Source organism: Periplaneta americana, chromosome 2 (assembly GCF_040183065.1).
Source record: "Periplaneta americana isolate PAMFEO1 chromosome 2, P.americana_PAMFEO1_priV1, whole genome shotgun sequence".
Taxonomy (NCBI): Eukaryota; Metazoa; Arthropoda; class Insecta; order Blattodea; family Blattidae; genus Periplaneta; species Periplaneta americana.
In genome coordinates, this window is record NC_091118.1 from 19,244,898 (window position 1) to 19,262,161 (window position 17,264).

General features: G+C 35.0%; 1 protein-coding gene and 1 non-coding gene across 6 annotated transcripts in view; one reads left to right on the plus strand and one right to left on the minus strand.

Annotated features, from left to right (window-relative positions):
• LOC138714982 (zinc finger protein 62 homolog) overlaps positions 1–17,264 on the plus strand; it is a 50,525-nt gene that overhangs the window by 28,423 nt on the left and 4,838 nt on the right. For all 5 annotated transcript variants that reach the window (XM_069847326.1, XM_069847336.1, XM_069847356.1 and 2 more), the window contains 4 exons: positions 3,728–3,804; positions 7,310–9,413; positions 13,117–13,251; positions 15,226–15,299. In XM_069847326.1, the coding sequence (XP_069703427.1) occupies positions 3,728–3,804; positions 7,310–9,413; positions 13,117–13,251; positions 15,226–15,299 (2,390 nt within the window). The remainder of the gene's footprint in view (positions 1–3,727; positions 3,805–7,309; positions 9,414–13,116; positions 13,252–15,225; positions 15,300–17,264) is intronic.
• TRNAH-GUG (transfer RNA histidin (anticodon GUG)) lies at positions 9,634–9,706 on the minus strand. The gene has a single exon. It is a non-coding gene; the product is annotated as a tRNA-His (tRNA).

The window sequence follows — 17,264 nt, forward strand, 5'->3', positions numbered from 1 at the left end:
TGCTGTTTTTGGTTATTGAAGAACATTTTCGAAATTAATTGTTATTTTTTGTAAATGCGTTTGTGGATGGATAAGAAATTTCTTATAAACTTCTTTTTTTTTTTTTCAAAATTCATGTTCACTTCACTGTTTTCGAAGACAGTTCTAATTATGTGTAAGTACGTGTTTAGATAGATAAGAGTCGACCAGGTTGGCGAGTTCATATAGCGCTGGCCTTCTATGCCCAGGGTTGCGGGTTTGATCCCGTGCCAGGTCAATGGCATTTAAGTGTGCATAAATGTGACAGGCTCATGTCAGTAGATTTACTGGCATGTAAAAGAACTCCTGTGGGACAAAATTCCAGCACATCCGGTGACGCTGATATGACCTCTGCAGTTGCGAGCGTCGTTAAATAAAACATAACATTTTTTAGATAGATAAGAAGCTTTTTATGAAATTGAATTATGATATGACATCCCAAGATATTAAAAATATTTATTTAAATATCTTAAACATATCCATAGGCATTTTGCATAATTATTTATATAATGTTTAAATTTCTAACTTTCTAAATTTCATATTCCATTTGATTACTACCAATTATATTGATATATTTCTTATTTCTCTCTATTTCTTGTATGTATGAAATTGTTTTCTGGACCTTTATGGGCATCTGTTATGGCAGACGGATGTATTAATAATAATAATAATAACCAAACCTATTTTTAAGAAAGGGGACAAGACTAACTGTAGTAACTTTCGAGGAATATCACTTTTGCTGACATCCTACAAAATTTTGTCGAATATCCTTTTGAGCAGATTAACTCCATATGTAGATGAAATTATTAGGAATCATCAGTGTGGTTTCAGGCGTAATAGATCAACTATTGATCAGATGTTTTGTATTCGACAGATATTGGAGAAAAAATGGGAGTATAAGGGTACAGTACATCAGTTATTCATAGATTTCAAAAAGGCATATGACTCGGTTAAGAGAGAAGTTTTATATAATATTCTTATTGAATTTGATATTCCCAAGAAACTAGTTCGATTAATTAAAATGTGTCTTAGTGAAACTTACAACAGAGTCCGTATAGGTCAGTTTCTATCTGATGCTTTTCCAATTCACTGTGGGCTAAAGCAGGGAGATGCACTGTCACCTTTACTTTTTAACTTCACTCTAGAGTATGCTATTAGGAAAGTTCAGGATAACAGAGAGGGTTTGGAATTGAACGGGTTACATCAGCTGCTTGTCTATGCGGATGACGTGAATATGTTAGGAGAAAATCCACAAACGATTAGGGAAAACACGGAAAGTCTACTTGAAGCAAGTAAGGGGATAGGGTTGGAAGTAAATCCCGAAAAGACTAAGTATATGATTATGTCTCGTGACCAGAATATTGTATGAAATGGAACTATAAAAGTTGGAGATTTATCCTTTGAAGAGGTGGAAAAATTCAAATATCTTGGAGCAACAGTAACAAATATAAATGACACTCGGGAGGAATTTAAACGCAGAATAAATATGGGAAATGCCTGTTATTATTCGGTTGAGGAGCTTTTGTCATCTAGTCTGCTGTCAAAAAATCTGAAAGTTAGAATTTATAAAACAGTTATATTACCGGTTCTTTATGGTTGTGAAACTTGGACTCTCACTTTGAGAGAGGAACAGAGATTGAGGGTTTTTGAGAATAAGGGTCTTAGGAAAATATTTGGGGCTAAGAGGGATGAAGTTACAGGAGAATGGAGAAAGTTACACAACGCAGAGCTGCACGCATTATATTCTTCACCTGACATAATTAGGAACATTAAATCCAGACGTTTGAGATGGGCAGGGCATGTAGCACATATGGGAGAATCCAGAAATGCATATAGAGTGTTAGTTGGGAGGCCGGAGGGAAAAAGACCTTTGGGGAGGCCGAGATGTAGATGGGAAGATAATATTAAAATGGATTTGAGGGAGGTGGGATATGATGGTAGAGACTGGATTAATCTTGCTGAGATAGGGACCAATGGCGGGCTTATGTGAGAGCGGCAATGAACCTCCGGGTTCTTTAAAAGCCAGTAAGTAAGTGGTAATAACCAAAACTATATTGTAATATTTTATTAATGACGATAATTTTCGTAAATGAAAACGTATGACAATTCTTGATTGTTTTTGCATTTCCATTTGCCTTATATTGGTGCAGAATAGCCGTCTGCTAGGTTTCAGAATGTAAATAAGGGACAGTTGCTTAGTCGCATCAGTTAACTCCTCGAGGAAACATTAGGAACCTGTAAAAGAGAGAGAGAGAGAGAAATCGATTCATACCATTTCCGAGCATATGCTAATATGTTAAAACACATTATAAGGAAAAATTACCTTAGGTTCACATCATTAAGCTTTTATATTAATTTCTAACTATTCATTTGTTTTTATTAAGATTTGAAGAGACATTAATAATCTATCAGAAAAGATGTAATTGCAAAGTTTGTGTCCCTACAGATATAATAATAAATGTTGTGTATTCTTAATGCAACACGTCCTATTTGTGTCATGCTGATGAGTAAGACATTTTTCGCGTGTTTATACATACAATAGAACCTCTATTATCCGTGGTAATGAAAGGGGTGGAGTGAACGGTTAATTGAAAAAATCGGATAATCTATACCATAAAAAGTTTTATAAACCAACTACATAATATTTTTCTAATTTCCTCTATGGTCTTTTCTTTTAATACGCTAGGTATTGGATCAGAAGTTCAATAATTTAAGTCTGTTTTTTTTTTTTATAATTCATATTTGATTTTCCGATAAGTCAGTTATTAAAACATTATTTATTGTACTTAAGTCTGGTTTTCAACGACGGGTTTTTAAAGGCTAAGGAAACTCCTTATGACGACTGTTTGTGGAAACATAGGAATAGTAGAGGTCTCATGTTGTAGATTTACAAATTTTATACAGTTTATATTTTATTTTACATTAGCCTAAATCGCGTACAGTTGTAATTCCTATCTTGTATTGTGATGTGAAATGAACCACATTTTCTCTTTTCTCAAACCACTCATTACTTGCACTTTTTGCCGTAGTACAACATGTTTTCTTTTGGCGCTTGTAGAAGATATTTTGCATAGAAGTTAGACAGTATGGCCATGATGCGTAAAGGTAAAGATTTATAAAAAACACTCGTACTAATATAATGTACAGTACTTCATATTTTTTTCTGCGAGCGAGAAAGACAATTTGATAATCCACCAATCGGTTAATAGGATCACGGATAATCGGGGTTTTACTGTATTGTACTATACACCATTCAACAACAATGTTATTCTACCATAGTCATGAAAAGTTACTGCTTGGGAATACAATTACTGTTAAGTGAAACAGAAATAGCTTTATATTTAAATTTATTTGCCTTGTTGTCACGTTTCTGAAGACATTGATGTTAAGAGAAAAAAAAGTGTCATTTCTTACCATAATTGTACATCACGATATCTGGACAAACAGTAAGGATAAAGAATAAAGAACCCATAAAAACTGTTGGCTATCTGTGACTCAATATCCATATTTTTAGTGTGTCTTATGAATCTCATATGAGACCAGTGTTTCAGGCATCAAATATGGGACATCCTGCGCAATACGGAACACCTTGCAACACTGATGTCTGTTCTTTCCTATAATATTCAGCATCCTGGTGTGGTTATGAAATATCTTCTTTCATTTCTCGTTGTTATATTTAGTGTACCTCATCAGCATTTTCTTTCTTCAGGAAGAGTCACAGAATGAGGACAACATCAAGGAGGGGATGAAGCCAGATGTATTGGAGGAAGATGGTTTGACTGAGACGTAAGTATAATAATGAGTGAGATTTCGCATACAGCCCTTGCTTTCCATGATTGAATTTTGACATAATAAATAAAATTGCAATGTCACTCAGTTTCTCCTCTTAAGGACACTGGGTAGTTAGAGTGTTGCTTAAAATGCTTGGAAATTGGAGTAATTTGTAGTTTTTAATACTGCTAAAGATAATTAAATGAAATTTTACCTAAATATATAACAATTTAAGCTTTTTTTTTTTTCTCCCACATTTAGATGCACTTTTCTCAGATATTGATAGATCTATAACTGTTCAATTTTTATATTTTGTGGTAAACAACACTTCCTTCAATTCAAACCTAAAATTTTATCAAATATATGCATATTAAATGATTAAAAATGTATTGTATTATCTTGTTCAAGAATTATTAACTTTTTGTAATAAAAATAATAGTTTTAAAACAAGAAACTAAATCACACTTATTTATTATTTTAGCTACATATTGTAGAATTTATCTTTAGAAAAACACAGTTAAAGTTTCATTAAGGTATGTCAAATAGTCCCAGAGTAAAGTGTACCTAAATATGTTTAAACAAAAAATTAGAATTAAACCACTGAAAAAATATTTCTTTATAATTAAATGTGTGAAAAATTATTGCTAAACATAATTCAATTATTCTTAAATAGCTTAATGTTATGATAAAGTTTCATTTTATTATCTTTAGTAGTACCTATTAAAAGTACAAAGGTTTAAAACAATCCAATTTGCAAGCACTCCAAGCTGCTTCAACATGTCTTGCTTCTAGTTTTGGTGCTTTCTCTCGTCAGTGGTGGGTGTTGTTTGTATGTTACGTACTATTAGATTGGACAATGTGTATATTGAATTGTTGTTGTTGTTTTCTAATGCCAGGCATTTGACAATAAAGTCATTTGACCTCTTGCACTCCAATATTTTTCAAAGATATTATCATGACCAGCCACTGAAGCACAGATTTTGAGGTGTTCTGAATCCATTTCTTGGTTTGAGTTGCACAATGGACAGTTAGGGGACTGATATATTCCAATTCTATGCAGGTGTTTGGCCAAACAATCATGGCCTGTTGCCAATCTAAATGCAGCTACAGACGATTTTCGTGGTAAATCGGGAATTAACTGTGGATTTTGATGCAGAGAGTTCCATTTTTTCCCTTGGGATTGTGTTATTAAATTTTGTTTGTTGAAGTCTAAGTATGTAGATTTAATAAATCTTTTCACAGAGTAATACATAGATTTGGTAACAGGTCTGTAAGTAGCAGTGCTGCCCTTCTTTGCTAAAGCATCCGCATTCTCATTTCCCAGGATTCCACAATGGGATGGTATCCATTGGAATACAATTCCTTTATTGAATGATATTAATTGAGAGAGCATTTTAGTTATTTCTGCTGTTTGAGATGAAGGTGTGTGTTTAGAGACGATTGATAGAATAGCTGCTTTGGAGTCTGACAATATAACTGCATTCCTAAATTTATTGATGTGGCATAGAAGATTCCTGAGACTTTCCCTTATTGCAATGATTTCTCCATCAAAACTTGTTGTTCCATATCCAAGAGATCTATAAAGTGAGAAGAGACAGCATGTAACACCTGCACCGGCACCTTGTTCTCTGGAGATCAAGGATCCGTCGGTGTATAAATGAAGCCAGTTTTGTGGAGGGTACCTAATATTAATTGTCTCTAAAGACAATTGTTTCAGTATTTCAGTGTTTACTTCTGATTTCAGTATTTCTACTGTTAAATTTAGATTATATTCTATATTTAATAGAGTTAAAGGATTTGGTTTAATTTGTAAGTTTTCTTTTAAATTCGGGATATTGATATTCTGTTTTAATTCTTGAACAATGGATATGAAACTTTTTTGAGTTTTCAATCTACAGAGAGGACTGTATGAATGCCAATTGTTTCCTGGTAATCTAATAAGTTTTTCATATTGAATCAGTGCTTTTTCTTCTATTGTCATTTTGATGCTGTTAATATTAGTGAGGAATCTCATAGAATCTATTGGCGTTGTTTTGATTCCACCAGTAATGAGTCTGAGAGCTTGGTTTTGAACATATTCTATTTCGTTTATGAAAGGTGAAGTAATTAAAATTTCTTCGCAGTATGTCAGCACTGGCTGTATAAACATTTTGTATGTAGTGTTCAAAGTATTCCTAGAGCATCCCCATTTCTTTCCTGCTAGTCTTTTTAGAAGTAAAAAGTACAAAGGTTTAAAACAATCCAATTTGCAAGCACTCTAAGCTGCTTCAACATGTCTTGCTTCTAGTTTTGGTGCTTTCTCTCGTCAATGGTGGGTGTTGTTTGTATGTTACGTACTATTAGATTGGACAATGTGTATATTGAATTGTAATTGAGTATTAAGTGTATGTTGTGGATATGTTATTGTGTGCTTGTAGATTTGATATTGTTCTAATATGTTTAATCGTGTACTTTTTGGTGTGATGTGTAGAATTTCAATATCTAATTCTGTTTGTAATTATGGTTGTTATTAGTGATGTGTTCTGCAGTTCAGTTAGCCTATTGCTTTCATACATCAAATTACGCCAACATAACATGTTTCATCAGGAACTATCTGAAATGGAAAAGTGATACAGAGAAAAATGATCCTCGAGTATGCTTGTCGACTATTGTTGGTTTCATATCGTCGCCTGAATGCAAGAACTAGGTAACTTGATTTTTCATATTTTGTGACATTGCCTATTTACTTATTTATTGCACTAAGGAATAAGACTCGTTTTCTTTTACCTATTTGTTATATTGGAAAATAGATGTCGCTGGTATCATTCGATCAGTTACCTAGATCCTGGATTACATTTTGTGTGATTTTTGCTATGCTATAAAAGAGGTAACTAAAAAACGCAAATTTCGAGTTACCTAGTTCTTGCATTCAGGCGACGATATGAAATAGAGAGAGAGAGGTCTTGATCCATCTAAAAAGGAGAGAGTTCCAGGAAAACTTTATATTATTGAAACTAACTTATTTTATATTCTTAATTGCAATTTTTAAAGTTGAAAAACATAATGTACCTGTCAGAAGAAATGATTATGTTTATTCCGCATATCCCTTTAAATTAATATTGATCATTTGAATTGCAGCGTGCAGTAACATTTCGTTTAAGAAAGTGAAATTACAAAAAATACCATATTTTATTAAAGATATTCAATGTGGCTACAAAAGAAAATGATAGTTAATGGGAGATTCTGGATTTCGTATTCATATTCAGGGATCACGAATTAGTAAAAGTCACCTACTTTCATTTCTAGGGAAGAAAAATGTTGAAATTTTGTTGACCTGTCAATCAACCAAACAATATTTTATTTTCAGTATCACACTCTCAATGCCAGTGGTGGATTATTTTTCCATTTACCATGGTTTAAATGTGATATAGTTTTAAAATATTTCTTGAAGAATGGGGAGGAGAGGACTAGAGCACGACAAGCCTCCCCCCACCCCCACATGCCTACCCCACTGATTGTAATCATTCTTTTTAATTTACAGGACTAAGCAACCATATTCTCAGGCTGATGTGAGGATCCAAGAAAGTGATACCTTCAACATGCCCATAGACTTCTCTAGCATACCCACATCTAATGAGGGACAGAGTGATATAAATTGTGTTGCCCTCAGTAATGCTGCAAATGACATGCACTTACAAAAGAAGGCTTCTAATGAGGGAGTTACCTCACTCCAACAGACACACACTGACATTTCTGTGAGACCTTTCAAATGCAACATTTGTGACAAAAGTTTCACACTATTTAGTTATCTTGAGCAACACATAGTTTCTCATAAGGGCATAAAGCATTTCAAATGCAATATTTGTAATAAAAATTTTATACGACGGCATAATCTTGAGAGACATAAATTGATGAAGCACAAGAATGTACATGAGACAAATTTCAAGTGTGATATTTGTGACAAGGATTATGTGCAGTTTCAGTATTTTCAGCAACACATGAACAGACACCATGAGAGCAAGCCTTTTGATTGTGACATCTGTGGAAAGAGTTTTCGCCGTGCATATATTCTAAAATTACACAAAATCAGTCATACTGACGTCAAGCCTCACAAATGCAACTTTTGTGGTAAGGACTTTCGATATAATCGAAACCTTCGACGACACGCACGCAGACATATCAATGAGATGCCTCTCCAATTTAATATTTGCGAGGAAAGTTTTTCGCAAGATAAAAATATTCAGGGAGACGAATTAACTCACAAAGATGGCGATTTAATTAAACCAAGAACTGATATAAATCTCTTGTGTCAGGAGAAGAATAATAGCGAAATTGCTGTGGATGTACTTGAAACACAACCAGAAATCAACACATTCATTCATACTGATGTCAAGTCTCACAAATGCAACTTTTGTGGTAAGAACTTTCGATATAAACGGAGCCTTCTACGACACGCACGCAGACATATCAATGAGACCCCTCTCGAATTTAATATTTGCGAGGAAAGTTTTTCGCAAGATAAAAATATTCAGGGAGACGAATTAACTCACAAAGATGGCGATTTAATTAAACCAAGAACTGATATAAATCTCTTGTCTCAGGAGAAGAATAATAGCGAAATTGCTGTGGATGTACTTGAAACACAACCAGAAATCAACGCATTCATTCATACTGACGTCGAGCCTCATAAATGCAACTTTTGTGGTAAGGATTTTCGATATAAACGGAACCTTTTACGACATGCACGCAGACATATTAATGAGACGCCTCTCGAATTTAATATTTGCGATGGAAGTTTTTCGCAAGATAAAAATATTCAGAGAGACGAATTAACTCACAAAGATGGCGATTTAATTAAACCAAGAACTGATATAAATCTCTTGTGTGAGGAGAAGGGTAATAGCCAAATTGGTGCGGATGTACTTGAAACACAACCAGACATCAATGCCTTCATTCATACTGATGTGAAGTCTCACAAATGCAATTTTTGTGGTAAGGATTTTCGATATAAACGGAACCTTCTACGACATGCACGCAGACATATTAATGAGACACCTCTCGAATTTAATATTTGCGATGGAAGTTTTTCGCAAGATAAAAATATTCAGAGAGACGAATTAACTCACAAAGATGGCGATTTAATTAAACCAAGAACTGATATAAATCTCTTGTGTCAGGAGAAGAGGAATAGCCAAATTGCTGCAGATGTACTTGAAACACAACCAGAAATCAACGTATTCATTCATACTGATGTCAAGTCTCACAAATGCTACTTTTGTGGTAAGAACTTTCGATATAAACGGAACCTTCTACGACACGCACGCAGACATATCAATGAGACGCCTCTCGAATATAATATTTGCGATGGAAGTTTTTCGCAAGATAAAAATATTCATGGAGACGAATTAACTCACAAAGATGGCGATTTAATTAAACCAAGAACTGATATAAATCTCTTGTGTCAGGAGAAGGGTAATAGCCAAATTGATGTGGATGTACTTGAAACACAACCAGAAATCAACGCATTGACTTCAAAGAGTGAAGATGCTGTTGCTGTTGATGCAGTGGAAACACAACCCGAAATTGAATCATTGTTTATAAAGACTGAACATGGAAATGGAGAAGAGGAAAAATCATTCTCACTAGTAAGTGCCTAGCATGATGTATTGTGCTGCTAAGATTGCATTGTGTTGTTGTTGGTGCATTGCCTAGGAAATTTACAGTGCAGTCATTTGCTGTCTTGTGCTTCAGTATTTTTGTACGACGTCATCCTCCTATAATAATTCTGTGCATCTTTTCATGTCTTCCATGTTCACTTCTTCATTTGCATTACACAGACAATTAATATTTGAGGAGAAAAATTCGCTCCGGCGCCGGGGATCGAACCCGGGTCCTTGGTTCCACATACCAAGCGCTCTGACCACTGAGCTACACCGAATTCAATCCACAGCACCGGATCGAATCTCCCTCCTTCAGTGTTTCCCTTTGTGGCCTGACTCCAAGTTAGGCATATATGTTGATGACGTATATGTCTAGTGTCAACTGCCATTATACAAGCCACTCAGCTGAGTGCGCTCCTAGTATAATGGCAGTTGGCACTAGAAATATACCCGGGTTTGATCCCTGGCGCTGGAGCAAATTTTTCTCCTCAAATATTAATTATCAACATTACGGAGATTATTCTGTAGGACAAATTAATAAATCCATAATATTACACAGACATGTATGTGCAGGTGGCTTGCCAAACAATCATGACCTGTTGTCAGCCTGAACATCACAATAGCAGATTTATGTAGGGGGGTGGGGGGAAGGATATTATCTCGATGTTTGTCGATAAATTTTCCCAAGTTTTATATTTTGCTCCATTCGAATTTAGTTCCTTTGGGCAGATTATATTTCCTTATTTTTATAGAATAAAAATGGCAGTGGCGTAGCGTAGCGTCAATGTAAGCTAAAAAGCTTAGCTTCCCCACTTAATAATAATTTCATAATAAACCTGCAGTTTATAGACAAAATTATTTATTAATTTTAATAGAATTTATATTTACGCGTTAAATTGTGATGCGGCAGCTCAGGATGATTTGTGATGCAGCAGTAAACAAGAAGCCTGCACACACCAGCTTCCAAGCAGACTGGTTTCTTCTGTGTAATCCACCCCGCAGATTTTCCATCCCTTTCTAACTAAACTACCCTAGTCACAAGGCTTGCAAGAAGCTAGCTTTAACATTTAAAATAAGCAGTATCCGAGTTATCCCTTTTCGTCAGTTGTGTTCAGTTGAAGTGTTAATGTGCATTGTGGCTGATATAATGAATAATGAGCGAAATAACAGTTCCTGACACTGATTTACTTGAATTTTTTAGGACAATTGTATTATCAAGACTGACTTACGAACAAAAGTGTGATTTAAAAAACAAATGACCGACTCCCTTGCTGTCAATGAAGGACACAACCAAAAGACAGACGCATACTTACGTATAATACTAATATTGTGATTTCTCTAAGTATGACAGGGAGTGAGCTAATGTTATACGTAGGCCTATATGTGTCTGTTTGTTAAGAGATATGTGTAAACCGTGAAATCATATTTTACTACGTACCATTTGAGGTCATGCCTTATTTGTGTTACTTACGATGTTCCAACCAATCTTCTACTGCTGACTTGACATTGACTACTGTTTATTTTAAGACTGTATTTTTGTAATACGTTTTCTCATATTGCATGAAAGACAACTTGAGTTAGCTTCCCCTGCTCAAAATTTCATGCTACGCCACTGAAAAATGGAAGTCCCTTAGTAGATTGTTGTAAAATTTTAGTGCCCTTTCTGATAGTAGCAGTAGCAGTAGTAGCAGTAGTAGTAGTAGTAGTGGTAGTGGTGGTGGTGACAGTGGCAGCAGCAGTGGCAGGGGTGGTGGCAGCAGATGGAATATAAATAAGATACAATAATATACTAATTGATAAATAGTAATTACAAACAAACTAGAATAGGCACAAATGAATTTTTAATAAATTTCAAATTGTAAACTAAGTAAAATTAAAAACATCAGTATATATGACTGTTTCAAATAGATAGCAAAGCACAGGGTAACTGTGATTAACAATGACAGTACAAATAGTTCATCACTGTGGAGTAATGGTTAGCACAACTGACCGTCAAACTTGCGGGTCCAGGTTCAAATCCTGATTGGGACAAGTTACCTGGTTGAGGTTTTTTTCCCCGGTTTTTTTCTCTTGTATTATCACCTTCATCCCACTCACAAGGGAAGGGTTTCGGCTCGAACAGGAATTTTTGGTTAAAAATTTGTACAGAGGCTCACCTCACAATGGTGATGAAGACCATAAAAGCATTCATTTGTGTAACTCTCTGTTTGGTTGGTATTGGTCAATACACTTCTTTAAAAATGTACATGAGGATTCTATATAAGATGCATGAAACAGCATGGAGCAGAGCAATAAGCACAACACGCAGAAGCAACACCTGAACGATCTTATGAACGACATTCCAGTGCTGAAAAATCAAATGCCACCTGAATTACATTTTTGAAGTCCGAGACTTGTTCAGGATTCACGTAACCAGCTGACTGCCAGGAATACTGAAGCATAGGGCGGTACACTGGAGCAGACATCTGGTTATGAATAACAGAGTGCATTTTCATTATAAACACTGGATTTCCCAAGTTAAGTTCTGGATTCTCAGCAAGAGTCCTTATGCAATCTGTTATCCTCCGAGCATATATTTTGTATTGTCTAAGGAAATAGATATTCAGAGGCTAGAAATATTTAGTTTTTTTAGGTGGAATGATCATACATTCTATGTCCTAGCCTTGGAATGATTAATTTATTAAGGTTGCGTCCTTGTGCGCATTCAATGACTCACACAACAATGTACATTTTTGATTAGCTGCAATATTTTCAGACAGAACGTTGGAGAAAAATGTTCTTAAATGGGCTTTAGATATTTTACCACTCGCACTAGCTTCTAGGCTTACAGGTAAGGTGTCCCATCTCAACTTGTGCAGTGCTCTCCCCACCCCTCAACTTGTACAGTGCTCTAACAGACAAACCATATATTACACAAATGAATGCTTTTGGAAGCTTTATAGAGATGTAAAGATGGGCCTGTATACAAATTTTGGATACGAAATTCCTATTTGAGCCGAAACCCTTCCCTTGTCAGACGCTAGATAACTGTAGCTGTTGATATAGCATCGTAAAATAACGAACTAAGAAAAGAAGCGGTACAAATGAATTTTTTAAGTATATAGCAAACCACAAGCTAACTAAATTGACAGCAGTGTAAGTAGATTTTTTAATAAATATCAAATTACAAGTGAACTAAAATTAACAATAACAGTACAAAGAAATGTTTAAAGTAAATGGCAAATCGCAAGCTAACTAAACTGCTGTTTCATTTCCCTTTGCATTACAATGGGAAGGAATCCATTGTAAACTAATTGTTTTTCTCTAGTTTAATTATGCATTAGATGATTTTCTTAGTCCTGAGTTTTGCCCCTTTCATAGACCATTGTGAAATTGCAGCTTGTATAGCTGCCTTCGAATCTGACAATATGGCAGCATTTTTGAAATTTGTTTAATCTATGTAAAGGTTTTGCAAAGATATAATTATATAAGTAGTAGTACTGGTAACTTCTGTTCAAAATTTGTTGTATATTCTCCTACATAATGCTGAAATGAAAAGAAAAGATGAGAAGATAAGTTCTTCCAACGCCTCCTCCGCTTGAATGTGATATAACACATCCATCTATATAAATCTGTAGCCATTATAAAGTAACCTTTCCCTCCCCAAGTTGAGAGAATAATCTTTTTATGTGTTATAATTGATACACAGGAAGAGAACCTGGAAAAAAGTGTGACTGACATCAAAATGGAATCTTGTGGCCTGAACTCTGATATCTTATCAGATATCAAATGTGAAGAAAGTGAAGATTTCAATGTATTTCCTGTAATGAAACATAACATTAAGGTGAGTTAGTTTGATTATCTTGTTATTGGGTCCTCAGTTTTCAGTATTAAAAAAGAAACTGCCAATCCAGGTTCTATTCTTAAAAATCAAACATTTACACTGTGTGACAGTTATACCACCAATCAAATAAGAACTACAAATACACTTAAATGTTCTTTATATTTGTATATTTTACTTTACAGCACTAAGTGCTATGTGAGTTACACTGTGTATTTCATACTTTGCTTAGCAACCTCCTCACCACGGTTCTACGAGACTGGCATATGGCTTCCACTTCCCCTACTTGCTGTGGACAGAGTTCATCTGCCAATATAATTAAACATCGCTTGATGAATTCACCTTTGTCGAATGTTTTCAATTCCTTTGCAATTTCGTGGCAAATTTTGTAACTAATTCACTAAGTGCATTATTGTCATCCTTTTAATACATAATATAATATGATATGATATGATATGATATGATATGATATGATATGATATGATATGATATATGATATGAGCTGTAATATACTATATTATGATATAACATAATACTTGTATAATTTAAAAATTATATATATTACTAAATGTATAGTAAATGTATATTACCAGGTATTAGTCGCGCAGATGGTAAACAACCCGATGGTCTGACCTTAATTCCATGGTCTAGAGGAAAATCTTTAATTTGGGACTCCACTTGCGTTGACACTCTAGCTCCATCTCACTTACCGAATACCTCCAGACGCGCAGCATCTGCTGCTGAATTAGCTGTGAAGAAAAAAGTCAATAAATATGCTCATCTTTTAGACAATTATATCTTTGTCCCATTTGCTGTGGAGACCTTCGGTCCTTGGAGTCATGACGCTAAAGTTTTGGTATTTCAAATCGGCCAAATTTTGATCTCCATTACTGGTGATCGCCGTTGCACTACTTATTTGCGTCAATGCTCAAGTATTGCAATTCAACGCGGAAATGTAATGAGCGTTTTGGGTACTCTTCCAGAGTCCAGCCCTTTGGACGAACTTTTTCTCCTGTAAAATTTTTTATCTCTATGTAAATGTTTATATTTAGTTTTTATATATGTGTAATTGTAACAGTGAAAATATTGTTAATCAAATAATTTTTTATTTATTTATTTATTTTTTTTCATAAGTGTATATTATTTCAGGAAGGCGCACCGTCATATTGTACCTATTTATTAATCGTGATTCACAATACATATTAAAGTGAAAACATAATAACTTACAGTGCAATATAAATATCAAATAGATACTCTAAGGTACCTGAGAGTCCACACCTGTGGAGTAACAGTCAGCGCGTCTGGCTGCGAAACCAGGTGGCCCGGGTTCGAATCCCGGTCGGGGCAAGTTACCTTGTTGAGGTTTTTTCCGGGGTTTTCCCTCAACCCAATATGAGCAAATGCTGGGTAACTTTCGGTGCTGGACCCCGGACTCATTTCACCGGCATTATCACCTTCATATCATTCAGACGCTAAATAACCTAGATGTTGATACAGCGTCGTAAAATAACCCAAAAAAAAAAAAAAGGTACCTGAGAAACATTTTCTTTAACAACATATTCGTCATATTCAGTAGCATGTTGTAAAGAATAATGCCGTTGGATATTGAACTTCTTAATCAGTTGGAGTGTTTTATGACAAATTAAACACCTTGCTAATCCACTGCTCTCTACGAAAAAGAACTCCTCCTCCCATGATACATTAAAAGAATTGGGAGTAGCGGGCCGCTTTAGTGTATGAGCGGAAGCTCCGTCTCATATTGCGGAGCCATCACTGCACCAACACTGAATGACGTACAGTATGCACACGTCACAGCGTCGGAAGACCCGCTGTTTAAAGCACACAGCGCTCATTTCTCAGAATCACGTAATGTGCCCAGCCCTGTGCTACTGCATGAACACATGAGTTATCTGTTTCCTGTAACATTCAGTGTAGTTATGATATGAAACATCTTTCTTTTTTTTTTTTTTTCTTTAGCAAGAGTCTTGGAATGAGCACGTCATAGAGGGGACGAAGCCAGGTGTAATGGAGGAAGGTGATTCGACTGAGACGTAAGTACAGTATATAAAGATGTGTGAGCTTTCGCATATAGTTCTTGCTTTCTGTGATTGAATTTTGACATCAGACATCAAATTTCAGTGTCACTCAGTAATGATACTTAGTAGTTAGAGGGCTCCTCAAAGCTCTTGTAAATTGGAATATTTTAAACTTTTGTATTTTTAATACTGCTAAAGATAATTAAATAAAATTTTATCAAAATATAAAGCAATTTAAACATCTTTTAATGCATTTAGACTAGACGGCAATTCGGAAGGTGGACGGCTAGTAGATGCGCCGTAGCCTGTATGGCATGTGGCGTCACAAGCTTGAACAGGAGAACCAATCAGAATCAGTCAGTAACAAGTGCTTCTCGAGTTACTTTGCTCACGTGTTAGTGTTTTAAAACATCGAATAAGTAAAACTAACATATACTGTGTATGTGTAAGATAAATAAGTGGAAGGAGATACTATAAAAAGACAAGTACTGCACAGGCAGGGGCGGGAAATAGTGTTTAAGGTGTATAATTATTTAAAAAACATTAACGAGCAGAACTCTGCCGGGCATCATGGTGCTGGCCGCAACGTTGCCAACGCGCAGGAGACGACTGCAGAAGCATGTGGTTTGGGTTTGCGAACCATGCAAAGAATTGTTAATGAAGGAAACAAATCTTTTAATGTGAGTGGAACTGCCACGTTTCGTTCTCCTGGAAAATATTCTCATCGTGAAAGAACAGTTTCTGAATTAGATGATTTTAATAAAAGTGTGCTGCGACGTACAGTATTAGATATGTACCTTCGAGAATCCGACTCTGGAAAATCTGATGGGGCTGATGAGGGAATCAGCAACTTCGATTAAAACCAGGTGCTGAATATTTATTAAATCCTAATTTATATTAAATGTGACCGAAATGTGGCAATATAACGTAGTACTCGTAGTTATTGTTTTAGGGTATTTAACTAGCTAAAATAATTTGCGCCTAGAAATAGACCTAAATACAATTTCTACTTAAATAGTGTATCATTTTTTCTAGTAATACACCGTATACATTTCGTATTAAAACTGTGCAATAACATAATAATAATAATAATAATAATAATAATAATAATACCGCACATAAAAATCTTAAAACTTGGTATAAGCATTATTAATGGAACGCAAGATTTGATAATATTCTGATAAAAGGTTTGTCATGCTTGCAGTAATCAACGGCTAAGGTCATTATTGTCTTTTTAAAATTGAAATTCTCTCCTCAGCTACTTGTATTGCGCGCGCGCGTGAAGTACGATGTGGCAATGCTGTACATTGCCTTTCTCTCACTATCTGTCTCTCTCGACGCAAACGCTAGCAGCCAACCACCTTCCGAACTGGCGTCTAGTCTAGTAAGCAATAATATTTTTTCAAGGTATATTTATGAAAATATATTTTTTTCAGGGCTGAATTTTGATTTTTTGTTTGCACATATATAGGTGCAATTTTTTCAGGTACAGTTTGATCTATGATTGTACAATTTAGACTAAAATTCGTTGAAGTAGACACATCTGAGTTGAAGGAAATATTAATTACAATATCCCATTCAGGAATTGTTAAGTTTTTGTAAAAAGTAATGATTTTAAAACAAAGAGTAAATCACATTAATTTACAACTTTATTTCGGAATATGTATGTTGAGACTTTCTTGTGTTAAATTCTAATTTAATTAATTTAATCTAATTTAAAAACATAAAATTGTTTAGTCACACGTTAAAAAGTGTTAACATTTTTAAAAAAGGTATATACCTTGGACAGACGGCCCATTTCGATGTGATGTTACGTCTTCATCAGTGTCTCCTGAACTACTGGTGATCTTGAATTCTGCGATGTGCATTTGTCGGTTGTAGGGGTGGGGGTGTGTTGCTCTTATGGTGGGGGCTGGTTGTTTGTGTATTATAACACACCCCCACCCCTACAACCGACAAATCACATCGCAGAATTCAAGA